Genomic DNA, 26,966 nt, shown 5'->3' on the forward strand with positions numbered 1-26,966 from the left:
CTTGAACAGGCACCACTAGCATCTTGGACAAATGCTAGTGGTGCCTGGGTCAGCTTGTTGTTCACCCGCACCCAAAATAATTCAATACAAATATTTTCTGTGAAAAATTTTCAATTGACAGCCGTTTTACCGGTTGCGAGGACATAGAAAGCTGTGAAAACGACAGCAGGCTACAGTTGTATTGCTTATCACAATCATCACACATAACATTCACTGCTATCATGCTCTTTCACCACTTCACTAAATCTTTCCTGAACATTTGATTTCTGGCCCTCTCTTCTCACTATTTTCAACTCTCCATTTAGCGGCTTTCCTCTTAGGGACAGACTTTAAAAATAAAAACATTTTCACATGACCCTCCCTTTGTACTGTCAAATAAATTGAACACCCTCCACCTTCATAGAATTACCTCAAAATAGTATTTATGACCACAAATAACCAGTATCGGTACGTGGGTAAAATCACTGAACTTCCATCCTCTCAGGCCAGGGGCACAACAATGAATTAAGTAATGGTTGGATCAGAATTGCCGTTATAATAATTGGCCAGTACGGATAATTAAGTAAAACCACACGTACAAATCCCTGTCTCCATCCATGGCTTATTTAGGAAAGGGCCAACTTTAGCTAGTTTTTCTGTGAATTAAATATGCTCTCAAAGGGATTTGATAGGAGTGATGCCAAATCCAAGCTGGCTTCCCTTGACACTTCTTTTGGTGTGCTTTCACAGATGAGCTTGCTCAGTTTAGCTCAAAGCTGATTGGCTAATTTGTATACTTTTTTTGTCAAGGGTGGCCATATGCTTCCCTTTCCTTCAATGCTACGGGCGGCAACAATGTCATACCCGTTTGGACCAGACAGCATCAGATAGATGGCCTATGCGTAGAGAGAGAGAGGGGCGCTGTTTCGTTCACTCGGTTGCTTTCTCCTGTGAGATACATTCAGTCTCTTGCGAATTGAAGGAAAATTCTGAAACACAGAGAGACGAAAGATACATAACTTTATCGGGGGAAAAAATAATTATTGGTAAATTTTTTGGGGAAGCATTGCTTCCTTTGTCATCCATGAATAAACGACACTACAAATAACAATAACTGTAGTGACCCTGTGTTAATAAACGTGGATATCGACTTTGCTTTTGTGGCACAACTGATGCCACACAGGGCTATGGGCCAGAGGCTTGAGGTTAGCCGACCACCACAGATGAGCTCACTCCTTCTGCCTGTTTCATTGCTTCACGATCGGAGCCGGTTGCAGACAATGATCAGCCAGGGGAAAATCAGAGTTTTAACATTAATATACAATATTTATTATGATATATAATATATGCAACAAATTTGTTTGGCTTGACAATGTCATTACCCTTTTTGATGTTTTTTAACAGATGTCTCTTTCCATTCATCAAATTGCCTCTGCACAGTTAGGATTGATTGATTGATTTTATTTGTCAGTTAAAAAAAGGCATACTGTATATACACAAATCATTTTAAAAGTGACCGGGACTGCGCAATAAAATCGGGGACTTATTTTTATTGTGGTCCCTACATTTGCTGCAGCAAACACTACAGTACTATAAGGACTGGACACACGCCTATTTTACACATCTCTATCCGGCTTTCAGGGGTCACCTTTTTTATGAACATAGCTTTATCTATGGGCTTTTATGTTTTTCTGTCACGCGTAATGGGTAGTAGCCTATATTATAGGCTATGTATTGGATAACAGCACAATCATTTGGGCTTTTTTGAGCTTGGGCTCATAAAATGTATAATGCAGGGCTCATCATATGTATTCAAAGCTCTAATCAAATCCAGACATATTAATATGCTTTATATGCTTTAGAATGACACTTCAGGTTTGGGCGGGAAATATTTGGTTAGCCAGGAGAAAAGTTATTATTCTCGGGATGGAACATTTGTAAAATACCGGGAAAATATTAAACCCTAGTCCAATCAATGTGACACTGAACTCACACACATGTCAGTCTTTAGGGTGTCTATAAGTTTCCATCCAATTGGTGACAGAACTTCATGCGAATATTCTAAAATCTGCATAAAAACATTGTAAACCTGTATTTCTGTCTGTAATAAAGCTCAAGGTAAAGATGAACGGAGCAAAGTACAGAGCGATCCTTGATGAAAGCCTGCTCCAGAGCGCTCACGACCTCAGACTGGGGTGAAGGTTCACCTTGCAACAGAACAGCAACCCTAAGCACACAGCCAAGACAACGCAGGAGTGGCCTCGGTGTCACGCCCTGATCTGTTTCACCTGTCTTTGTGATTGTCTCCAGGTGTATCCTATTTCCCCCAATAGTCCCCAGTGAATTTTTCCCTGTGTTTCCTGTCCCTCTATGCCAGTTCGTCTTGTTTTGCCAAGTCAACCAACATTTCTCCAATGTCCTATTTTTCCCAGTCTCTGTTTTTTCCTAGCCCTCCTAGTTTTGATCCTTGCCTGCCCTGACGCCCAATCCGCCTGCCTGACCAATCTGCCTGTTCTGATCTCGAGCCTGCCTATCCCCTCATACTGTTTGGACTAGGACCTGGTTTATGAACTCTCGCCTGTCCCGACCTGCCTTTTTGCCAACCCATTTTGGTATAATAAATATCGGAGCAGGAGGCAGCTCAACCATCTGCCTCCTGTGTCTACATTTGGGTCTCGCCCTGTGCCCTTATACTCGGGAAAGGTCTCTGAATGTCCTTGAGTGACCCAGCCAGAGCCGGGACTTGAACCCGATCAAACATCAGAGACCTGAAAATAGCTGTGCAGCAACGCAGCCCATCCAACCTGACAGAGTTTGAGAGGATCTGCAGAGAAGAATGGGAGAAACTCCCCAAATATACAGTTGAAGTCAGCAGTTTACGTACACGTAGATTGGAGTCATTAAAACTTGTTTTTCAACCACTCCACAAAGCTCTTGTTAACAAGCTATAGTTTTGGCAGGTCCGTTACGACATCTACTTTGTGCATGACACAAGTAATTTTTCCAAAAATTGTTTACAGACAGATTATTTCACTTATTTCACAGATTATATCACTGTATCACAATTCCAGTGGGTCAGAAGTCTACAAACACTATGTTCACTGTGCCTTTAAACAGCTTGGAGAATTCCAGAAATTATGTCATGGCTTTAAAAGCTTCTGATAGGCTAATCATTTGAGTCAATTGGAGGTGTCCCTGTGGATGTATTTCAAGGCCTACCTTCAAACTCAGTGCCTCCTTGCATGACATCATAGGAAAATCTAAAGAAATCAGCCAAGACTTCAAGAAAATAATTGTAGACCTTCACAAGTCTGGTTCATTCTTGGGAGCAACTTACAAATGCCTGAAGGTACCACATTCATCTGTACAAACAATAGTACGCAAGTATAAACATCATGGGACCACACAGACATAACTCTCAGGAAGGAGACACATTCTGTCTCCTAGAGATGAATGTACTTTGGTGTGAAAAGTGCAAATCAATCCCAGAATAACAGCAAAGGACCTTGTGAAGATGCTGGAGGAAACTGGTACAAAAAGGTATCTGTATCCACAGTAAAACAAGTCCTATATCAACATAACCTGAAAGGGCGCTCAGCAAGGAAGAAGCCACTGCTCCAAAACCACCATAAAAAAGCCAGACTGCGGTTTGCAACTGCACATGGGGACAAAGATCATACTTTTTGGAGAAATGTCCTCTGGTCTGATGAAACAAAAATAGAACTTTTTGGCCATAATGACCATCGTTATGTTTGGAAGAAAAAGGGGGAAGCTTTTAAGCCGAATAACACCATCCCAACCGTGAAGCACAGGGGTGGCAGCATCATGTTGTGGGGGTGCTTTGCTGCTGGGGGGACTGGTACACTTCACAAAATAGATGGCTCATGAGGATGGACAATGATGTGGATATATTGAAGCAACATCTCAAGACATCAGTCAGGAAGTTAAAGTTTGGTCACATATGGGTCTTCCAAATGGACAATGACCCCAAGCATACTACCAAAGTTGTGGCAAAATGGCTTAAGGACAACAAAGTTAATGTATTGGAGTGGCCATCACAAAGCCCTGACCTCAATCCTATAGAAAATTTGTGAGCAGAAGTGAAAAAGTGTGTGCGAGCAAGGAGGCCTACAAACCTGACTCAGTTACACCAGCTCTGTCAAAAGGAATGGGCCAAAAATTCCCCCAACTTATTGTGGGAAGCTTGTGGAAGGCTACCGAAACGTTTGACCCAAGTTAAACAATTTAAAGGCAATGCTACCAAATACTAATTGAGTGTATGTAAACTTCTGACCCACTGGGAATGTGATAAAATAGATAAAAGCTGAAATAAATCATTCTTTGTACTATTATTCTGACATTTCACATTCTTAAAATAAAGTGGTGATCCTAACTGACCTAAGACAGGGAATTTTTTACGAGGATTAAATGTCAGGAATTGTGAGAAACTAAGTTTAAATGTATTTGGCTAAGGTGTATGTAAACTTTGAACTTCAACTGTAGGTGTGCCAAGCTTGTAAGGTAATACCCAAGAAGACTTGAGGCTGTAATCACTACCAAAGGTGCTTCAACAAAGTACTGAGTAAAGTGTATATATACGTATGTAAATGTAATATTTCAGCTTGAATTTTTGATTTAAAAATATGCACTGTAGGCATACCATAAACAACCTCGGAGAAAAATGCATCCCATAACATTTTAACATAGAACAGCTATTTATATAATTCAGCCGCAGTAGCAGCCAATGTGTGGTGTTCAATGAAGGCCTATATTCCATGACACTTTTGAAAAAAACACGCAGGCTTGACATTAACCTGTTTTTCCACTTCAGACACGGTGACTGAAAATGTTGTCTTGCTTGATGCAAGAAACCACATTACAAAATACAGTTCATTATTATCCCCATACCACTATCACAGAGAATCAGATAAATTATGATACGCTCTGCATATTGGCTACTTAGCTTATTCAAGACCTTCTCAAAATACAACATTGCCCCTTTAAGACATAATACCTGCCTCGCTTTTCAAAGATGGCTAAAATGTTGTGCTATTGTAGTAAGCAACCACTCCCCCATTGTAGACCTAAAATGATCTATAACTGGGCTAATAACTCACTAACTAGCAAAGAATATGAACAAATGTGCACACGTGGCTACGTGCAGCTCTTGCTTTGATCTCAAACAAGCACATCTACTGTAGCCTAAACACAGTCCAGACAGGCCTGAGTCATGCTCGTCAATGCAACAGAATCCTACTCCAATGCACTCTACCTACACGAATATCTCTTACCCAGTTAGTTTAGCATTCAAAGGGTCTTGCATAGTTTGTTTTGTTTCGGGATATGTTACACTGAAAGTGGCTAATATTGTGTTGATTCAATCACAATTCCCACAGTAGATGGAAACGTCAACAGTGTTAACTAAAGGAGAAAACTCTATAGAAAGTTGAGTGAAGTTCAGTCTTGTGCTTCTCTGCGCGGGCTGATATTTCCTCTACGCTCAGTTTAGAGGGAACATTAACCACAACCCTAGCATTGCAAGTGGCACGCTCTACCAACTGAGCCACATCATCACAAACCACTGGATGTCTCAATGTACTCAATTACTGTATTGAACATTGTTTTTCTTCATGGTGATGGAAAGTATACAGATACAAACCTAGATGACCAGCCTATGTACAATACAGTAACGTACATTTACATTAAGTGGTTTGTAAAGATGGTAAATTAATATTGCACAAAAACTGCTTTTTCTTCTTCTTCTTCTTTCTGGATTCAAAGTGACGGGGCAACAACTCTTACAATTCCAGCTATTGAATCCTGCAAGATACTGTTCTTAATTATACAGCTAACTTTTGTTTGACCAAAAAGAAGTTCTTGCAAAAAATGTTTTGCCAGTGCGACAGACTGATATTGGTCCGCTAATACTAGTAAAGGCCCAGTGCACAGGTTTTTAAATTATTATTATTTGTATTTATTTTCGGGGGAGCTGCAGCACCCTCAGCACCCCTACTTCCCGCGGCTATGGTTCATAGGCTATAATATGCCCACTCTGGCTCTAACCTACTACATCAGTGGTTCCCAAACTTTTTGTAGTCCCGTACCCCTTCAAACATTCAACCCCCAGCTGCGTACCAGGGTACAGCACATTCTCAAATGTTGTTTTTTGCCATCATTGTAAGCCTGCATCACACACTATACGATACATTTATTAAACATAAGAATGAGTGTGAGTTTTTGTCAAAACCCGGCTCGTGGGAAGTGACAAAGAGCACTTATAGGACCAGGGCACAAATAGTAATATAATAATCAATACTTTTCTCCTTATTTAGCCATCTTACATATAAAACTTTATTTGTTCATTGAAAATTGTGAATAACTCACCACTGGTTAATGAGAAGGGTGTGCTTGAAAGGATGCACATAACTCAGCAATGTTGGGTTGTATTGGAGAGAGTCTCAGTCTTAAATCATTTTCCACACACAATCTGTGCCTGTATTTAGTTTTCATGCTAGTGAGGACCGAGAATCCACTCTCACATAGGTACGTGGTTGCAAAGGGCATCAGTTTCTTAACAGCACGATTTGCCAACGTCAGGATACTCTGAGCGCAGCCCAATCCAGAAATCTAGCAGTGGCTTCTGATTAAATTCCATTTTCATAGAGCCGCTTGTTGCAATTTCGGTGAGGCTCTCTTGTTCAGATATTGGTAAGTGGACTGGAGGCAGTATAACGACACAAGGCGAGATCCAGATGCAGACACGGGAGGCAGATGGTTTGAGCTCTGATATTTATTATAATCCAAGGGGCAGGCAAAAGGCAGATCGGGGACGGGCAAGAGTTCATAACCAGGTCAGAGTCCAAAATGGTACAGGGCAGTAAACAGGCTCAAGGTCAAGGGCAGGAAGAATGGTCATGCAGGTGATCTCAGATTCAGGACAGGAAAGGGTCAGAACCAGGAGAATGAGGAAATCAGAAACTGGGGAAACCCAGCAGCTAGAAGAAAAACAGGAGGTTCACTTGGCAAACAATACGAACTGGCACAGATAGACAGAAAACACAGGTATAAATACCCAGGGGATAATGGGGAAGATGGGCGACTCGTGGAGCGGAGACAAGCACAAGGACAGGTGAAACAGATCATGGTGTGACAGGCAGGGCATAAAAGGGATAACGAATCCAGTTGTTTGTGTCATCCGTTTCGGGAAAGTACCTGCGTAATTGAGCACCCAACTCACTCAGGTGCTTCGCTATATCTCATCTGACGTTGTCCGTGAGCTTGAGTTCATTTGCACACAAAAAATCATACAAAGATGGAAAGACCTGTATGTTGTCCTTGTTAATGCAGACAGAGAAGAGCTTCAACTTCTTAATCATAGCCTCAATTTAGTTTTAGTTAGTTTAGTTTATTTATTTTTTATTTTTACAGGGACAGTGCACATTAATCAACGTTTCAGTAAAAGTGCCGGTTTTAGCCAGCCGGCTAATTTTCAACCGCAGTCCCTGGGCAGGTTAATAAAAACAATTACAATATAGACAATAGCAACATAGAACAAGCAAGACATAGCAACATAGGACAAGCAAGACATAGCATACAGACAGATCAACATAGGACAAGCAAGACGTAGCATACAGACAGAGCAACATAGAACAAAAAGCAGCAAAACAAAAGTCATAAAAGCAACAAAGTGTTTCCACACCTCACAAGCTACAGACAACAGACAACATGGAAAGCGGCAACACACAGTTAGGGACCATGTTCACAAACCTGATTGACCTTTAGCCATGTCTTCAAGCATTTTGTGAAAGTGTGATATGTGGTGCAGTTATGTGTGTCTGATGGCAGTGTATTCCAGACATGGGAAGCTCTCACAGAGAATGCAGATTTACTAAAGGTGCTTTTCCTTAGGGGAACTATACAGTCACCTCTCATGGCAGACCTTGTGGATCTGCTGCCATATGTCTGGGTTTTCTGTTTAACAAAAATATTGAGTGGAGGGGGAGCCAGGCCATTAAGAATCTTGAATACAAGACATGCGTCGGTGTATTGCACAAGATTTTCCCAACTCAAGAGCTCATGCTTTCTAAGGATGTGACAATGATGATGGCTATTGGGCTTCCTATCAAGCACTTTGAGAGCCTGTTTGTAGACAGACTGAATAGGTTTTAATGTTGTACAGCAAGCTTGGGCCCAACTAGTCAAGCAGTATGTTAAGTGGGGGAGTATCATAGATTTGAAGTACAGTTTTGCTACCTCTGTAGTCAAACAATTTCGTATAAATCGGAAATTAGCTAGGTTGAATTTATTTATTTCAATTACCTTTTTCACATGCTTTTTAAAAGAGAGGTTGGAATCAAGTATGATACCAAGGTACTTAAAATCGGATACCACCTGGAGCTTCTCCCCTGACACATAGACATCTGACTCAGTAGCATCTGTTGCCCTCTTTGTGAAGAACATGCAAACAGTTTTTTTCACATTGAGATGCAAACACAAGTCACTGAGCCACTTTGTAACCTGAGCCACTTTTGTAATTCTGTCCCGCACATTGAATATAGTTGTGGAGAGTCCCTGTAATCCTAGATTCAGATCATTCAGGCAAGAAAAAACATCCCCAAGATAGGCCAGTCGTGTGAGAATCACGTCATCATACAAACGGTCAGACAAGTGAAAATGATGGTCAGTAGTAAAGAAAACTTTAAGCTTGTCTCTAAATTTTAAAAAAAGTGTCAATACTTTGCCCCTTGATAACCAGCACACTTCTGTATGTTGTAAAAGTGTTACATGGTTGCTGGCCATATCATAGTGAAGAAAATACATGAGAGTTCAGGGGCCTTGCTTTAACAACGTTAACCATTTTCACTGTAGTGTCCAAAATGTCTTTCAAGCTGTCAAGCTTGGCAGGAAGAGCCTCTCCGTGGATGCTGCAGTGTTCCCAAGTGACGTTGGGAGCAACTGCTTGCACGCGCGTTTCCACTCCACTATGTCTCCCTGTCATGGCTTTGTGCCATCAGAGCAGATACCAACACATCTTGACCACCAAAGTCCATTTGATGTCACAAAGCTGTCCAGTACTTAAACATTTAATTTCCTGGTTTCCACTGGTTTGCAGAAGAGGATGTCTTCCTTAATTGACCACCCATAAACGGAACGAACATATATCAGGATCTGTGCCAGGCCCGCCACGTTTGTTGACTCATCCAGCTGTAACACATAGAATTCACTGGCTTGTATGCAAAGCAGTGATTGTTTCAAAACATCTCCTGCCATGTCACTGATGCGTCGTGAAACAGTGTTGTTTGATGAAGACATTGTCTATATAGTTTTTTTGGCCTTTCCCCCAGCCATATTCGCTGCAGCAGGACGAATTAAGTCCTCCACAATAGTATGGGGCTTGACTGTCCTAGCCACTCGGTAGCTCACCATATAAGACGCTTCTAGCCCCTTCTTATTAATGATATCTGTTGCTTTTATACATGTCTTACTACTCGAAAGTCGTCTCTTTTTCTCACTCAAAAAACTCCTGTGGCTTATTTTTCTAATTGGCATGTTTTGTTTCGAAATGTCTGCACAAGAGTGAAGGTTTCATCGAGTTGTGAGATAGTACTTTTGCACATATAACACACTGTGGCTGAGGAAAGGCACTACTCCCAATATAAGTGAACCCCTAATCAATGTAGTTATCATCATATTTGTGCCTCTTCGATTGTCCATCGTCCCTGTCTGTTGTTTGGTTCTTTCAGGGAATGCACCTCTGCATCAGATTCACAACTGTCAGTGTCCATGCTAGCTGGGCTAACAACAAATGTATAATTACTGAAGCTAAGCATTGGACGTGCTCGTGGAAGCAGAACAACTTGTGTCGTCGACAGGTGCAGGTGTAGTAATGCTGGTATTAGCGGTCCTACCAGTAGAGCTGGTATGTGTCTCTATGGACGCAGGCCTTACTTTTTTATTTATTTATTTTTTACCATTTATCTATTTTTGAGCAAACAGAATGAGCAGCAGCTACGTTTGGTAACGTGGAATTCCCGCGAGAGAGTAACGGTTAATGTGATTGGATGATTGGATGTGATTGTGATTGGATGTTAATCAATTGACTAGGCTACCTGTATTTGACATTGTGATGTTATTACGCTGAACACTGGATAGTTTAATGTTATATTTGGCAGTGAAACGATGCTACTCGGGTGAGATAAAAACCTCACTGAAACGTACAGCCCCGTTGGAAAATATAAATGGAATGTTTGAAAATTTGCATTTTTTTGTTCTTTTAAAAAAAAAAAAAAAAGTACTATATATTTTTTAAATGTTTTTATTTGGCGAACCCCTGACGGCATTGCCCAGGGGTACACGTACCCCAGTTTGGGAATACCTATAACTACATGATGAAATTATTATGGACAAAAGTGTGAGATTATTTTAATTTGTCAAATGGCAGCCAAACACGATCATCATGTCACCAGAATAACAACCTCAATATTTATATATATTTGATTTTAATGTTACATAGTGTGTCTTATTATCCTCTCAGGTTGATAATGAAAGAAAGTATTTGTTCGGGTTGTGCGTTTGCCTGTTATGTGGATATCCCATTCAAATCTCACGAATTTAAATCTGGATCATTTGGAAAATGGAAATCATGTGTAATTGACCATGTTTTCTTACTCCTCTATGTCAATGACAAAAGACAAGGAGACTAAAAATAAAAGCACCCCCCCCCCCACCTGCTTAGTAGTGCATTTATTTTGGGGGATAACAGCGAAGTTTGACCTGTTTTTAAAATGTCTTTGTATATATCCATACAATGTATGTTGATTCATAATTTCGACTGGCTGATATAAAATGTCAGTGTCGTCCTGACACTTAATTCTCAATATTAGAGATCGTATTTTAATATTGAAACTATGTACGAACAATGTTACACAATGTATAATATCGGAAACCCAGAACTAAAATCTTGCACAACTGCATAAAATGCTCGATTTTCTGGGGGCAGATGTGTTAGAAAAGGTACTAGAACAAGTGGAATCAGTGCGGTTGCTTCAAAATCGTAGAATAAAGAGAACACAATCAAAAATCCATACATTTAGATTTTTTTGTGCAATTAATATCCATGGAGTACATTGAGATTTTTTTTCCCCAGAATTTTTGGGAACTTTGGCATTAAGAGTGTAAATCTAAACTTTAGAGTCTAAATGTACGCACGCCAAATAGCCTACACGTCAATCGCCAAAAGTTTTTGGGAACGGGCAGAAGACATCTGGAAAATAATCCGATTTCCTTCCAATTTCTTTATGCTAGTACAGTAGCCTACATATCGGATAAAACATGTCATGACAGGCCTGATGGAAACAGGTAGGCTAAACCTTCCAAATGTTGACTAAACAAAATATTCTATACAAGGTGGAATCTTTTTGTGTTGGTCAAATGAATTATGTGAGAAATGTTGGTGGAATCGTTTTGAATGATATACTGTAATAACCATCATGCCGAAGTAAATTTGGAGTCACGTGATGACATGTTGTGTGGTCCTCCCACTACCACTCGTCGGGAAAGCATGCAGTTTACTACAGATGAAATCAGTGCACAGTGGTGAGGGTGATGCTCCTTTGAATAAAAAGGCCACAGGTCAGGAGGAACAGGCAGGATGTGGTATAGTTACACAATACACCAGATGGCGCTATACTTTTTCTGTCATACATTAATTAGTCCCTTTCATTTTCCTGTCCGGTGTGTCACAGTTTCCAATATGGCGGCATCCATAGCCAGGTTTTTTTCACGTGTATCGTGGCATGGTTCTTGTATTATTTTGAAAAACACACTCCCATGTATATCGTTAAGATACACGTTTCATCGCTCTGCAACAACCCAAAGTGGACTTCTTTTTTCGCTAAATAAACGGGGCATTTTGAAGGATGCTTTCCCCGAAAACGCAGCCCAAGATCAACTTCCTCAACTGCTGCAGTCTGGGTGCCAGACCGTGTACTGCGGATTCGACCCCACCGCGGACAGCCTTCACGTGGGTAATTTACTCGCCATCGTCGGGCTATTGCATTTTCGAAGCGCAGGACACAATGTCATCGCTCTAATCGGTGGTGCAACAGCACAGATAGGAGACCCAAGCGGGAAAACGAGCGAGAGAGAGCAGCTACCGTCTGATGTAGTGGAGGACAATACAAGGGCTATCAGGGACAGCTTGCAGCGAATCTTCACCAACCATGAACTGCATTTCCACAACGACTCTAAAAAGCTTGGCACTGTAACCCTATTGAACAATTTAGCTTGGTACAAAGACTGGAATGTGGTTGCTTTTCTGTCAGAAGTTGGCAGACGTTTCCGAATGGGGACCCTGCTCAGTAGGCACAGTGTCCAGTCCAGGCTGAAGAGTGCAGAGGGCATGAGCCTAACTGAGTTCTCTTACCAGCTGTTTCAAGCTTATGACTTCTACCACCTGAACCAGAATCATAGCTGTAAGATCCAGCTGGGAGGGACAGACCAGCTGGGCAACCTGATGTCTGGGCACGAGTTTATACACAAGTAATGTTGCATCAGATTCATTGGACACACACGGAGACATTTGCAAATGTACTGACCAATTATCACATTGATTCCAGATATTGTAGCCTAGCATTTGCATGGTGCATCAGACACCAGAGTGATGCTTCAAGGCCATAAATAGCCCGCAGTAGTAAACATGCAATAACACACACTTGCCTCAACATTAACTGACCGTTGATGGCCTCTTTAATATCCAGTGTATCAATTTCTCTGTAACAGGGTGACTGGACAGGATGTGTATGGGCTGACCATCCCACTGGTGACCAGCTCTGCGGGGGACAAGCTGGGGAAGACAGCAGGCAATGCAGTGTGGCTGAACAGGGACAAGACATCTCCGTTTGACCTCTATCAGTTCTTCCTCAGGCAGCCTGACAGCAGTGTGGAATGGTAGGTGGCTGGAGACTGAGACCGCAATAGAACTGGCCCACTTATCAGAAACTTCTATTTAGGCTTATATTCATTCTGGTATAATTTGATGGTTTGTTTGTATAGACTAGGACCACCAGAGTCTGTGAAACCGGCATTGGGCCCGTATTGAAGCGTCTCAGGTGATGAGTGTTGATCTAGGACAAGGTCCCCCCTCTATGATTTAAAAGGCGCAACTAGATCAGCACCCCTACTCCGAGATTCTTTGTGAACATGGGACCTGGTGGTATTAGCACCTGAGTGCAGCCTATGTATGGTGGTGTTGGAGACTGAGTCGGGGTTGGTTGTGCTACCTGCAGGTATCTGAAGCTGTTCACCTTCCTACCCCTGGCCGAGGTGGAGAGGGTGATGGAGCACCAGAGACAGGAGCCAGGCAAACGGCCCGCACACAAACGCCTCGCCGCCGAAATCACCAAACTGGTCCACGGTAAGGAGGGTCTGGAGAGTGCCAAAAGGTGAGGAGTGTGTCCGTGTGTGTTATGTGAGTGCACATGTGCATAGGTCATTCGTGTGTCATTAATGAGGTCTCGCTTGGCACTATTAGTAATGCTGTGTGTGTGTGTTTGTTTGTTTCTCTCCCTCCAGGTGCACCAATGCCCTGTACCACAGTAACATACAGGCCCTGGAGCAGATGAGCGATGCTGAGCTGCAGGAGCTCTTCAGAGAGGCCTCTTTCCATGAGCTGCTGCTGGAGCCAGGGACCACAGTACTGGATGCCTGCCGCAGGGCAGAGGCCATCCCCCAGGGGGGCAAAGGGTAGGGCTCCCACTTTACGTTCCTCTGTTCCTTATACCTGACCCGACTACCTCACACAGAGGGTCACTCACTCTCTGTTTCGCTACTCGCACCTTTAGCATACGCATCATATGCATATCAACCCTCAAGGTGCGCAAACACAAGCACCAACACATAAGCACCATAAATAGTGCATCAACTATTGTAAATGATGAATGGCATGAAGACATATTTGTGGAATTATATCCATGTAAACATGTATCAATCGATATTTGTTTAGATAGAGTCAAGGATATGTTTTGTGTAGTTCTACAAAGTCTGAGTGAAGAACGTACGCCTAAAGCCATATTTCGACACTTCCGGCTGTCCATGAATGCATGGACAGCGCAGTGGTCATGCGTGTGCTGAACGCATGGACAGCGGAGTGGTCATGCATGTGCTGAACGCATGGACAGCGCAGTGGTCATGCGTGTGCTGAACGCATGGACAGCGCAGTGGTCATGCGTGTGCTGAACGCATGGACAGCGCAGTGGTCATGCGTGTGCTGAACGCATGGACAGCGGAGTGGTCATGCGTGTGCTGAACGCATGGACAGCGGAGTGGTCATGCGTGTGCTGAACGCATGGACAGCGGAGTGGTCATGCGTGTGCTGAACGCATGGACAGCGGAGTGGTCATGCGTGTGCTGAACGCATGGACAGCGGAGTGGTCATGCGTGTGCTGAACGCATGGACAGCGGAGTGGTCATGCGTGTGCTGAACGCATGGACAGCGGAGTGGTCATGCGTGTGCTGAACGCATGGACAGCGGAGTGGTCATGCGTGTGCTGAACGCATGGACAGCGGAGTGGTCATGCGTGTGCTGAACGCATGGACAGCGGAGTCATGCGGTGCTGAACGCATGGACAGCGGAGTGGTCATGCTGAACGCATGGACAGCGGAGTGGTCATGCGTGTGCTGCTGGACACGCATGGACAGCGGGAGTGGTCATGCGTGTGCTGAACGCATGGACAGCGGAGTGGTCATGCGTGTGCTGAACGCATGGACAGCGGAGTGGTCATGCGTGTGCTGAACGCATGGACAGCGGCGTGGTCATGCGTGTGCTGAATGCATGGACAGCGGCGTGGTCATGCGTGTGCTGAACGCATGGACAGCGGAGTGGACATGCATGTGCTGAACGCATGGACAGCGCAGCTATTCTTGGAAATAGAGATGCACTTCTTGAATTTTAACTTATTTTACCACAGTAAGTGTTATAGAAACTGCAGAATATGCTCTTTCTGATACTATATATACTGAACAAAAATATAAATGCAACATGCAACAATTTCAACGATTTTACTGAGTTGCAGTTCATATGGATTTCACATGACATGACATTGGATTTCACATGACTGGGCAGGGGAGCAGCCAGAGATGGGCCTGGGAGGGCCAGCTAATCAGAATGAGTATTTTCCCACAAAAGGGCTTTATTACAGACAGAAATACTTCTCAGTTTCATCAGCTGTCCGGGTGGTTGGTCTCAGATGTTCCCACAGGTGGCTTATGGTAAAGGAATTAACATTAAATTATCTGGCAACAGCTCTGGTTGACATTCCTGCAGTCAGCATGCCAATTGCACGCTCCCTCAAAACTTGAGACATCTGTGGCATTGTGTTGTGTGACAAAACTGCACGTCTTTTATTGTCCCCAGCACAAGGTGCACCTGTGTATGATCATGATATTTAATCAGTTTCTTGATATGCCACACCTGTCAGGTGGATGGATTATCTTAGCGAAGGAGAAATGCTCACTAACGGGGATGTAAACAAATTTGTGCACAAAATTGGAGAAAAATACGCTTTTTGTGCATATGGAACATTTCTGGGATCTTTTGTTTCAGCTCATGAAACATGGGAACAACACTGTATATGTTGCGTTTGTATTTGTGTTCAGTATTGAAATCAAAACATTTAACCTGCATGTGACTCTGAAGGAGGATTTGATGAAGTTATGCTGCATCTGTCAATTCCAAGCTGTGCTCTCATCTCTTCATGTGCATTTTGACAACTGGTCATATTGTCACTCATCAGACTATTATCAATTTAATAGTGTCTTCAGGATAACTTTTATTATGTGTGAAAATAGTTTCAGGTTAGTTTAGGTGTAGTTTCGTGGGCCAGCTTCGAAGGCTGACTGGCATTGTTTGTTTCCCTGCACTCATCAACTTGGAAAGAGTCATGGATATAATTGTTTTGAACCATTTATTTAACTAGGCAAGTCAGTTAACAAATTCTTATTTTCAATGACGGCCTAGGAACAGTGGGCAGAACGACAAATTTGTACCTTGTCAGCTCGGGGGTTTGAACTTGCAACCTTCCGGTTACTAGTCCAACGCTCTAACCACTAGGCTACCCTGCCCCCCCAATCTTGCATTTTATTAGTAATAGAGTTATAGTAAATAAAACTGTCCCGCAATAGCGTCTTTTTAAAAAGTTAAATGTAAAAGAGAATGATATCAACTCGCAAGGCCCGCGGTCAAATGATTCAAATGGGTCCCAACCCTGATAAATAGGCATAACACAAGATCTTTACACTATTGTTGTTCTAACCTCTTCACCCTCCTTATCAGTCAGTTAGGCCTCATTGAAATTCGATTGTGAGGTAACGTGCATAGGGCTGTGGCAGTCTCAAAATGTTGTCATTGAACATCAACATGTTTAGCATCTCCAGGCCTCAGCGTACAAGATGCTGATACGTGCCTTTGGAACATCTGCGTTTACAAAGTCAAATAAATCCATTTGATATGGAATACATCCCTTTTGTATAAATATAATCTTTATTTTATGCAGGTCTAAAGAAACTACATGACCAAAAGTATATGGACACCTGCTTGTCGAATATTTCATTCCAAAATCATGGGCATTAATATGGAGTAGGTTCCCCCTTTGCTGCTACAACAGCCTCAACTCTTCTGCTAAGGCTTTCCACTAGATGTTGGAACATTGCAGTGGGGACTTGCTTCCATTCAGCCACAAGAGTATTAGTGAGATCGGGCACTGATGTTGGGCGATTAGGTCTGGCTCGCAGTCGGCATTCCAATTCATCTCAAAGGTGTTCGATGGGGTTGAAGTCTGGGCTCTGTGCAGGCCAGTCAAGTTCTTCCACACTGATCTCGACAAACCATTTCTGTATGGACCTCGCTTTGTGCACGGGGGTATTGTCATGCTGACACAGGAAAGGGAATTCTCCAAACTGTTGCCACAAAGTTGGAAGCCCAGAATTGTCTAGGATGTCATTGTATGCTGTAGCGTTAAGATTTCCCTTCACTGGAACTAAGGGGCCTAGGTGCTTCAGCGGTCGGCGGTCCCGTTCAGTGAGCTTGTGAGACCTACCACTTCATGGCTGAGCCGTTGTTGCTCCTAGACATTCCACTTCATAATAACAGCACTTACAATTGACCGGGGAAGCTCTAGCAGGGTAGAAATTTGACTTATTGAGGCCATTAAGGCATTCTACTGACAATGTTTGTCTATGGAGATTGCATGGCTATACACCTGTCAGCAATGGGTGTGGCTGAAATAGCTGAATCCACTCATTTGAAGGGGTGTCCACTAGAGGTCAACCGATTATTGGAGGACCAAAAAAGCCGCTTCCGATTAATCGGCCGATTTAAATACATTTTTTTTTAAATATATTTTTTTATAATGACAGTTGCAACAATACTGATTCAACACTTATTTTAACTCAATATAAAACATCAATAAAATCAATTTAGCCACAAATAAAAAATGAAACATGTTCAATTTGGTTTAAATAATGCAAAAACAAAGTGTTGGAGAAGAAAGTAATATGTGCCATGTAAAAATGTGTGCCATGTAAAATATGTGCCGTGTAAAAAAGCTATGTTTTAAGTTCCTTGCTCAAAACATGAGAACATATGAAAGTTGGTGGTTCCTTTTAACATGAGACTTCAATATTCCAAGGTAAGAGGTTTTAGGTTGTAGTTATTATAGTATTTATAGGACTAGTTCTCTCTATACCATTTGTATTTCATATACCTTTGACTATTGGATGTTCTTACAGGCACTATAGTATTGCCAGTGTAACAGTATAGCTTCCGTCCCCCTCCTCACCCCTACCTGGGCTCGAACCAGGAACACATCGACAACAGCCACACTCGAGGCATTGTTACCCATCGCTCCACAAAAGCCGCTGCCCTTGCAGCGCAAGGAGAATAACTACTCCAAATCTAAAAGCGAGTGATGTTTGAAACAGTATTAGCGCACACCCAGCTAACTAGCTAGCCATTTCACATTGGTCACACCAGCCATTAGGCTGATAGGCTTGAAGTCATAAACAGCGCTGTGCTTGCGAAGAGCTGCTGGCAAAACGCACTAAAGTGCTGTTTGAATGAATGATTACGGGCCTGCTGCTGCTCAGTCAGACTGCTCTATCAAATCAGACTTCATTATAACATAATAACACACAGAAATGTAAAAGAGAATATTAGCCTGCGAGTCGCACGGTCAAATGATTTGCTATAAACATGAGCGCCAACGCTGATAAATAGGCATAATACAAACTCATCATTACACTGTTGTTTTTAATTAAATCAACCTCTTCAACCTCCTTACCATTCAGTTAGTCCTAATTAAAATTTTAAAGTAACGTGTGTAATTATTGCCCATTTATCCATTTGTTATTCATTCAGGAAGGTGAGAGAGACACATTAGCTCCGGACTGGGTACCAAAGTCTTACAATGCATTGTCTTGGTGGGTTAAGTTGGGAATAGGTGTGGGGGGATTTTTTAAATGTTTTATTTAAGCTCCAAATACTTTTCTGTTTGTGATTAAAAAATTCAGACAAATGAGCAGTAAAGTCAGGGAAAGAGCAGGACATTGCTATTTTGGGCTGGTCTTAATTTATTTGCTTATGTCTCTCACTCCCTCTATTTCTCTCTCAAAGTCTTCCTTTTTTTGTCTGTCTGACTTTCAAACGGTGTTAACTGACTATTTCTGTGCTGTAATGTGTTGTGATGTGCTGCAGGTATCGCATGGTATCAGAAGGAGCTGTATGGATCAACCACAGTAAGACAGACAGCCCAGAGCAGGTACTGATCCCTGGTCAGCACCTCTTGGCCAACGGACTTTCTCTCCTCAAAGTGGGCAAGAAGAACTTCCACATCATCAAGTGGCTCAATCTGTGAGTGGCACTGGGACCTTAAAACTACTATGAACTGTTTGTGGACTGGAGGTAGGAACGCTAGCTGGGAGGCTTAGGTGAAGGGAGATGGATATTGGAAATGGACCTGTATTGTTTCAATACACCTGTTGGTGTCTGAGGGGATTTAGTGCACTATATATGTGTGGATTGAATGATGCTGTAAGATGTGGTATTAAGTATATAAGTATATTTGTTCGGTTTTTGTCTTGTTAGTTGTATGTTACATACTGTGTCCGTAAACTGTTTTATTTTTGTGATCATTCGATATTAGATAGCAGATTTGCCTACTATTGAATTTCACCACTAGGTGTCAGTATTGTCTTCTCTTTCAATGAGGACCGGGAAAAGCCTCCTTTAGCAAGCCTGAAGCAAAGCTCGGTTGTGAGACCCTAGTTACATCCACAAATTAAAATTCAATGGCAGAAATATCTTACAGCTAAAATAAATGATAATTCAAAATAAAAATAAATGACAATAGGAATGGGAAATTAAGGAAGTATATTTCCTGAAGAAAATGTGTGCTTGCTAGCTTGTTTTAAAGTATTTATGGTTTTTGAAATAAGTTATAGTAGTGGTACTGACTAATGGTGCGCGGGTCAGCTGTTTGTTCACCCGCACCCGCCCGCAATTGCTAATAACCCATCTGCAACCGCACGACTACATGTGATGAAATAAGATGGAGAAAATGCGCTATAGGCATGATTTAGTCATGATTCTGCATATAATTTCCGACATATTGGTAGGTTATTTGTTAGTCATGATTCTGCTTATAATTTCCAACATATTTGTAGGCTGTTTGTTAGTCAACTTGCCAATAATTGGATGCATGTAGCTTCTCTTCTGTCATTATTATGTTTCCCTAAAAGACTACATAAACCCTTGCTCACCAGAATAATGTAATAGATCCCTAGAGTGAATTCTTCAATCTAGTTGACATGAGTCATGTTTTTTCCGTCTTCTTTTGCAGAGCAAATACGTTTAGGGACTGGGGAGAAAATACAATGACGCAACAACAACAAAAATGATTTCTGTGCAAAATGTCCAAATGACATCAGTTTGACCAGTTGTGAGGGAAAAGAAAGTTGTGAAAATGACCCAAAGTGTTTCTTATAATATTTCAGTTTGGCTTCCATGCATATTTTATGTGTTTGAAATACTATCAGCTTTTATGCTGTTCTTATGATGAAGACAGCACCTCTGCAGATCTATCTAACTGAGCAATGCATTCTATCAAAATGCAGAAAGAAAGAAATCATATTTCTCCACTCCTGTTCCTAAGTCCAAATTTAGCCTACATTTGGTGTATAATTTTACTGTAATAAATGCTTCATTCAGCAGGAGTTAATATTAAGGCTATGTGAGAGGTTATAGATCTAGAGTCAGTGGCCAGATTTCAGTTTCCATTTAACCCATCTGAACAGTTCCCTTGACGTGCCATAGGCCTATTTGAAGTCCCGTCTTGTGACTGTGGGATTTATACAGCGCCTCACAATCATCACACATAACATCCTCTTTTACCACTTCACCAAATCTTTCCCAAACATGACTTTTCTGGCCCTTCCTTTTCTTTGTCAACTCTTCTTTCACAGCTTTGGTCTTGTTGAATTAAACTTCCACAATGTCATTTTTAACCTCCGTGGATTGACATTAACTTTTTCCTCCCGTTCCCAAAAGCATTATTTGGTGATTGGCTGTGTAGGCTATTTGGAGCATACAGTTAAGATCTAGAGCTTAGGTTTATGCACTAATACCAGGTAGCCTAAAATAATGACAGAAAAACCTCAATGTAGCCTATATAAATTGCACAAGAATTATACATTTTTTATGGATTTTTTTTTAAAGGTATTGTTTCTCTTTGTTCAACCCGCCTGCCACGCACCCACCCTTCAGCCACACAATATTTAGTGACCCTAAACCCATCCGCCATGTGGATTATGAGTCAACCCGCGCATCACTAGTAGTGACTCCAGTAATAATGGGTGGTGATAGTAGGTTATAGTTGGAAAAGTATGTATATGGAAAGATTGATTGGCTGATTGATTGAATGCATAGCTTGAATGGTGTCTCGCTTGAATGGTGTCTAGCTTGGTGGGTGCCGCTACCAGATGCATATAGGTGGAACACAGGCTTGGTGTTTGGGGTATTTTTTATTTGGTTGTTGTTAAAATAAGCTGTTAATGTGTTTCAACACATGCTTTCTGATTTTCATAGTTGTAACAAAGGCACTCCACAAATTAAAATTGATTGAACACTTGAATGTTGGTGTTTTTAGTTTTACAGTAACATAAACTAATGAAAATGCTATTGTTATACATTAAAAAAATAAAAATCTTATTCTAATCTTACCTAAGCTCATCATAAACACAAATTATTATTTTTGCAATAGCATATATGACATGTATTAATTACACTGTTAGATTGTTGCAGTGAGATTGACTGCTTATTAGCTTGAAGGGGGGTCCCTCGAGGCCCCAGTTCTAGTGTTAAATGGTTCAAGAGGAGTTGTGTTGCCAAATGTTCCCCATGTAAGTCTATAGCTCTTTCATTGCCATTGAAGTGCATTGGGAGCTCATTTAAATATTGTTGTAGTACAAAAAAAGTATAGATGCTGTAGAAAAATATTTATAGAATTTTCTCAAGTAAAGTTGGGGTGGTCTGCACATTTGAAAGTTGGTTTTGTGTTTATAGCTTATACGTCAGCTGATTAAAGGATGGGGGAATTAAATAATGAATGAATCTACGAAGTGTTTCCATCATCCTGAAGTTGGTTTGGAGTTTCTAGCTTGAATGGTTAGAAAGCAGTGGCACTGTGAATACTGTATCTACTTCTCATGGTCACCATTGACTCTCAAGTTAATATTGCACATTTTAAATCAGAATAGTTCAAAAAGTGTAAATGGTATCAAAGTCTTTGACAACCAATCTAAGTAAGGTCCGTCTGAACATCTCAATGTTGTTTTTGGTGTTAATAGGTTAAACGGTTCAGGAAGAGATGCACGGCCAAATTGTATAATTTTTAACATTGAAGTCTATGGCCCTTTGCTTGAAAAAAATATTTAATGGAAATCAATGGAAGTTGGGGCCGTCTGCACATTTGAAAGTTGGTTTCTTGTTAATATCTTAAATAGTTTCAGCTCTAAATGTAATAAATAGAAGTATGTAAGAAATCCAGTGTCCTGCCTTCACCATGCACACTAATTAAAAACAAGTGTATGTTTGTCACATTGTACTGCCAAGTCTGTCTCTATTGCAGATGGCGAAGAAGTTATTGGAACTTATATAGGTAGTTTTTCATTGATGGTTTGATTATTTTTTTCAAAATTGTCTTGTTTCGATATATTGCAGATTAAGATTGTTCTCCCAATGAGAGATGCTTGCCACTACTGTGAGACCTGTCCCTTTTGCTGGGGTGACCACTGGTGACTTTGACTTCGCCCAAATAAGTAAATATTGTCATCTAAATCCTGGAGAGAAATAAGTCAACGGTGTGTAAAATGATTAAAATGTTCAGATTTGTAGAATGCTTAACAGATATGACAATGGAAGTGTGCCTCCCTCATGCAACAAGTTGCTTCACACTGACTTGTGTATTTTCAAACGTTTCAAATCATTAAGGTGGTATTTCAATCTCCACATGTATTGAAAAACTATTAGAATTCTATAATTCACAAATAAAATTAGATTTCCCCCTGTATATTTATTGTTACATTTTGGTGCTGAAAAACTCTTGACACAGAGCCATTCAAGTATTCTCTCAACATAAAGTATCCATTATTCGTTTGTTGACGTTTCCTTATAGTGGCCTTTATTTCGTTACATCCACTGCTACAATGTTACAGATGCCTATTGTGATTACAGCAGGTTTCATGAAGTTTAACGTATAGAAGAAAGCCTTTGTAGCGTGTAGATAACCTTAAGGGAAATGGGCGGGTCTATACTCTTTAACCAATGAATGCCCTTCTTCGTTTTAAATCGTTCTCTGTGTCAATCATTTCTACCCTAGTCAGCCTCCCTCGATCGCCATATTGGGTACTGAAAAGGTTTGTCTGTTGTTTCTTCTCTCTTACTACGAGACGAAATTGACAGGAGTGGCTTCAGTTACGGCACTTTGTTTTGATGGTCTGTCGAGACTACTTTAGCTCATATTGCCATATTGGAAGTTAGCGTTTCTTTACAGACCTATGCATGCGTTTGTGTTGATCAGCCGATTTACTCTTGTTTTGGATCGCGGCGAGCAAGGAGGAAATAAGCATTTTTAAGTGTTCTATTTGGACGTTCTTTGATTCTCGGAAAATGTCAAATGTTCGTGTTTCAAATGGGAGCCCAACATTTGAACGGACCGATGCTCGGTTTTCGGATCACCCCAAACCGTCAGCCTGCAGGAACCTTTTCGGCCCGGTGGATCACGAAGAGTTAAGGAGGGATTTAAAGGGACATTTGCAAGAGATTGAAGAGACGTCCTCAGCGAAATGGAACTTCGATTTTTCAAGTCAAACGCCCCTATTAAACGGGAGATTCGAATGGGAATTAGTGGATAGTAACGACATTCCACGTTTCTACAGCAGAACTCAACGATCGGCAAAGGGCCTTTGCCCCTCTGGGAATAATAATGTGGATCTTAATGGGAATAGTTGTGTGACTCCACCGCAGCCCTCTGAAAACACAGAAAGGTCGGAGAGCAAAGAGCAGTGCACCGGGCAGAGAAAAAGACCAGCCTGCCATGGTACGCGTTTATGAATAATGATAAATTCTGATCATGATGTCAGTCTGGCTACTTTGTCTTTCTGCCTTCTGGCTACTTTTCCGGTGCTGGCCCATTCGCTGATGTAATTTTGTATCAGCCAGGCTCGACGTTGTAACCTTGTAGCAAACTGTTTGTTTGCTACATGGTCGAAATTTACCAGTTAGATGGCCCACTTAGTTATTCTAAATAAAAGCGTTACTGCACTGTATTATCATCGTTTTTACTAGGCTTTACCGGTAGTATATGACTGTCAAATTGAGACGGCATAGAATCTGATAAGCAAAATCACAAAAGATAATTTAAAAAAGTAACGCCCGGCGCTATTGGCAAAACTTCATTTCGAGAATATAATTTTGACATCTTAACTTTTTTTTATTTCTCTTCCAGACCTCTCGTCCCAAAATAAAAGGTCACACAGCAGTTCGGATGAAAATACTCGTTGCCCAGCCTTGGCGCATTCTGTAGAACATACACCCTTGAAAACCAGTCCCAGGACTCAAACGTGAAGATGACAAAGGTGAGTAACTTATCTGATACAACTGGACAGAAGGACTATGGTCTCTTGGAGCTTGGAATATGCTGGAGTTTCTCTATTTCTAGCTCAGGCAACTAGTTTCATAGTTCGTTAGATATTGACTGGCTTCAGTGAGATGGACTATGCTGTTCTGGAACTCACCCAATATATTGGCAATTTTTTTGCAGGGTGTGTAAAACTGCTCAAGTTGGGTTTTGTGAAGAGAGACATCACTTGACGTGTGTTCCTGTAAACATTTAAGACCTACTGTCTAAATAATATATTAAGTAGTTGTGAATTTCTCACGTTTTGCGCAATTGCCAAGTGACTATTCGCGTTAATGAAGCTCGAAATGCATAATGAACTATATCGTGACGTTCAATGTGGTCTAGTAAAGGGTTAAAGTCCAAGAGGCTACACATAGGCGACGTTTACTACAACCATTGCCACGGTGAGGTTGAGTTTCCGACGAAACTGTAAACAAGTCTCAGAACAACACTATAGTAAAACGTCAGCAACCACTGCCCTCACCAGAGGGAGAAGAGGCTGGTCTCCTCAGAGTGCCTTATGCACGCTAGGCCCCTCTCAACATCTGTCCATTCTCGTGAATGAACGCATAGTAGCCTATCAACGTTTTTTTAATAGGCCTAAAGTTTTAATGAATCTTTCAAGTGTGTGTTGGAGAGAACAAATTATAATTTGGAAAGTGAAAGTTTTCTGGTGAGTCTTGGTGCTTTGAATGAGTCCACAGGGTGTCTTTTTGACTTCAATATTTGGCTGTCTTTAGCTTTCTTAGAAATGTTTTGTCATGTCAAAACTACCACTGTTTTTGAATGCATTTGTATGTAATCATGTTCACGGTTGTAAATTAGAGCTGATCTCATAACTTTTTAAAATTTCTCTGCAGAGCTGAAGCCGTATTTCCCCTTTTGTCATCAAAAGCCTCAGTGTTGGTTGATTTTTGAAGAGGAACTACAAAGAAAATGAAACATATCAATTCTCCTGAAGGATGGGGATGCTGTGCAAGCACTGAATATAAACACTAAAGTTCTGGCACTCATAAAGTTACTGCCTCTAAAAGCAGTCAATGTAGCAGTGTGCAATTAGGTTTTCCTTTTTTGCTCATTTTTTTTACTACCTGTGTATATATTTCTCTTCATATGTAGCACATAAAACGTATTATGTTTTTTTTTAATCCTTTATGTAAAAGGCGTGAATTTGATTTGACTTGAAGAATTGCAGTGTATTTTTGTTTTCAAAATGCTGTGTATCTTAAGGCAGTGAGTGTAACCTGTTGAAGTATAATAAATCTGCTCCATTGAGAATTATTATGGATAAAATAATTGTTCCTCGTCATTATAGATCTTCATAGGTCATCTCTGTATGTAAGGAGAGAAGGACGGTACTTAATGTGTGGCCTTGTTGTTTTTTTAACGTCATTTAAGTGTCACTCAATCTGGGTTCTCATCCACCCCACAAACTATTTCTGTTATGACACAACAACAACAAAAAGATCTGAAGTCAGCCAATATTTTTTTTGTATTTTGAGAGATTCCGGAATATCACATTTTTCCTTCTCACCCTTTTTGAAAATGTAGCCTATTTGAAGTTGTGGGAGGTTATCATTTGGTGAAGGATAGTCTATGTTAATTAACTGTACTGGTTGTATGAATCGACTATCCTCTCCCTGACATGCTCAAATATGTCTTTGTTAGTTTAATGGTTGTTACTTTTTAATGAGGCGTTTCCATATGGGTGGAATAATGCCCTACAATACCAAATACCTGGTTGCTTCAATATGGCTGTCGACGTTTTCACTTACCATCAGGTTGCCTTGACATTGTACTCCTGCGTGATTAAGAAAGGTAATAGAGTTTGTTCGCCCCCCCCCCTCCCCTTCTTCTCCATGTCATTGTTAGACTGCTGATCATATAAATGTAGCTTCGAAAATAACTTTTTTCACCCAGTTACAATCAGCCTTTGTTCAGAGGCTAAGAATTGTCACACAAAAAAGCAGTCACTCTGCCTGTGTATTTCGTGTAAATCTTTGAAGTGTACATAACTGTGTAAAAACACTGAGAAATTATACTAACTTATTTATGTCAGGCTTTTTTAAATGTAGAATAAAATGGGGTTTTGATTACGGTTATCCAAAGTGGCATTTACATTATACTTTTTTTTTGTTTTTTTTGTAAAAGCATATTTTTGCTAGTTTTTATTTTATCAAATAAGGTTGCAACCTGAGCCTGATTAAAAAAATATTTGATGTGCATTTTGTATTGTGTGGTTATAAGATATGTTGCAATCAATTAAAACTGAGAAATTACATCTATTTGATTTGTTGGTCATGTTTGCACTGTTGATAGACTGTGTAGGCTGGAGAGCATTCCTATCTCTCAGCCAGTAGTATAAAAGTTATTCTATTTAGATTACACTCACATCTATATTCCTTTGCTTCATAACTTGTTTCATATAGCCTATTTGTGAATCACAAGTAAAAATGCCTCAGGGCCCTGCTTTTAGGCATAAGAAAATAACAGATTGCTGTGATTGTGTTATACCTCAGTTCTCTCCATATCCACTGCTTTAAGTATGATTTACACCATTTACCATTTTGGAATGAAGTCAAAGGCATGCAAAGATTTAACTCGATAAAAACGTATTTTTGTGGTTCTAGTGATTTTCATAGGATTTATGATTAGATACAGTATTTCAGTAAATTAAGTTAACATGTTTATCAATTGGTGTATTCTCTTCGGCTCGAGGACAAACTGGAACCAAACCGTGCGTATTGAGTACCATTT

At 40.9% G+C, this 26,966-nt stretch overlaps 2 protein-coding genes across 2 annotated transcripts; both read left to right on the forward strand.

Moving 5' to 3' along the window:
• The first annotated feature begins 11,554 nt into the window (after positions 1-11,554).
• Positions 11,555-21,161, forward strand: yars2 (tyrosyl-tRNA synthetase 2, mitochondrial). Its single transcript, XM_035790777.2, has 5 exons — positions 11,555-12,519; positions 12,760-12,927; positions 13,266-13,421; positions 13,552-13,722; positions 18,728-21,161. Exons 1-5 carry the CDS (start codon positions 11,630-11,632, stop codon positions 18,885-18,887), a joined length of 1,545 nt encoding a protein of 514 aa, XP_035646670.1. The 5' UTR covers positions 11,555-11,629; the 3' UTR covers positions 18,888-21,161.
• Positions 21,162-22,950: 1,789 nt separating this feature from the next.
• Positions 22,951-26,494, forward strand: LOC118396522 (cyclin-dependent kinase inhibitor 1B-like). The gene is made up of 3 exons (XM_035790778.1): positions 22,951-23,627; positions 24,036-24,165; positions 25,070-26,494. Exons 1-2 carry the CDS (start codon positions 23,198-23,200, stop codon positions 24,152-24,154), a joined length of 549 nt encoding a protein of 182 aa, XP_035646671.1. The 5' UTR covers positions 22,951-23,197; the 3' UTR covers positions 24,155-24,165; positions 25,070-26,494.
• The last annotated feature ends 472 nt before the right edge of the window (positions 26,495-26,966 follow it).

This window comes from Oncorhynchus keta, chromosome 17 (genome assembly GCF_023373465.1).
Source record: "Oncorhynchus keta strain PuntledgeMale-10-30-2019 chromosome 17, Oket_V2, whole genome shotgun sequence".
Taxonomy (NCBI): Eukaryota; Metazoa; Chordata; class Actinopteri; order Salmoniformes; family Salmonidae; genus Oncorhynchus; species Oncorhynchus keta.

Excerpts from the sequence above, each read along its gene's own strand:
- yars2 (XM_035790777.2), top strand. The coding sequence starts at position 11,630 with ATGTGGTATAGTTACACAATACACCAGATGGCGCTATACTTTTTCTGT. Across the intron at positions 12,928-13,265 it reads CCTGACAGCAGTGTGGAATG|GTATCTGAAGCTGTTCACCT; the intron begins GTAGGTGGCTGG and ends TGCTACCTGCAG. Across the intron at positions 13,422-13,551 it reads GGTCTGGAGAGTGCCAAAAG|GTGCACCAATGCCCTGTACC; the intron begins GTGAGGAGTGTG and ends CTCTCCCTCCAG.
- LOC118396522 (XM_035790778.1), top strand. The coding sequence starts at position 23,198 with ATGTCAAATGTTCGTGTTTCAAATGGGAGCCCAACATTTGAACGGACC. Across the intron at positions 23,628-24,035 it reads AAAAAGACCAGCCTGCCATG|ACCTCTCGTCCCAAAATAAA; the intron begins GTACGCGTTTAT and ends TTTCTCTTCCAG.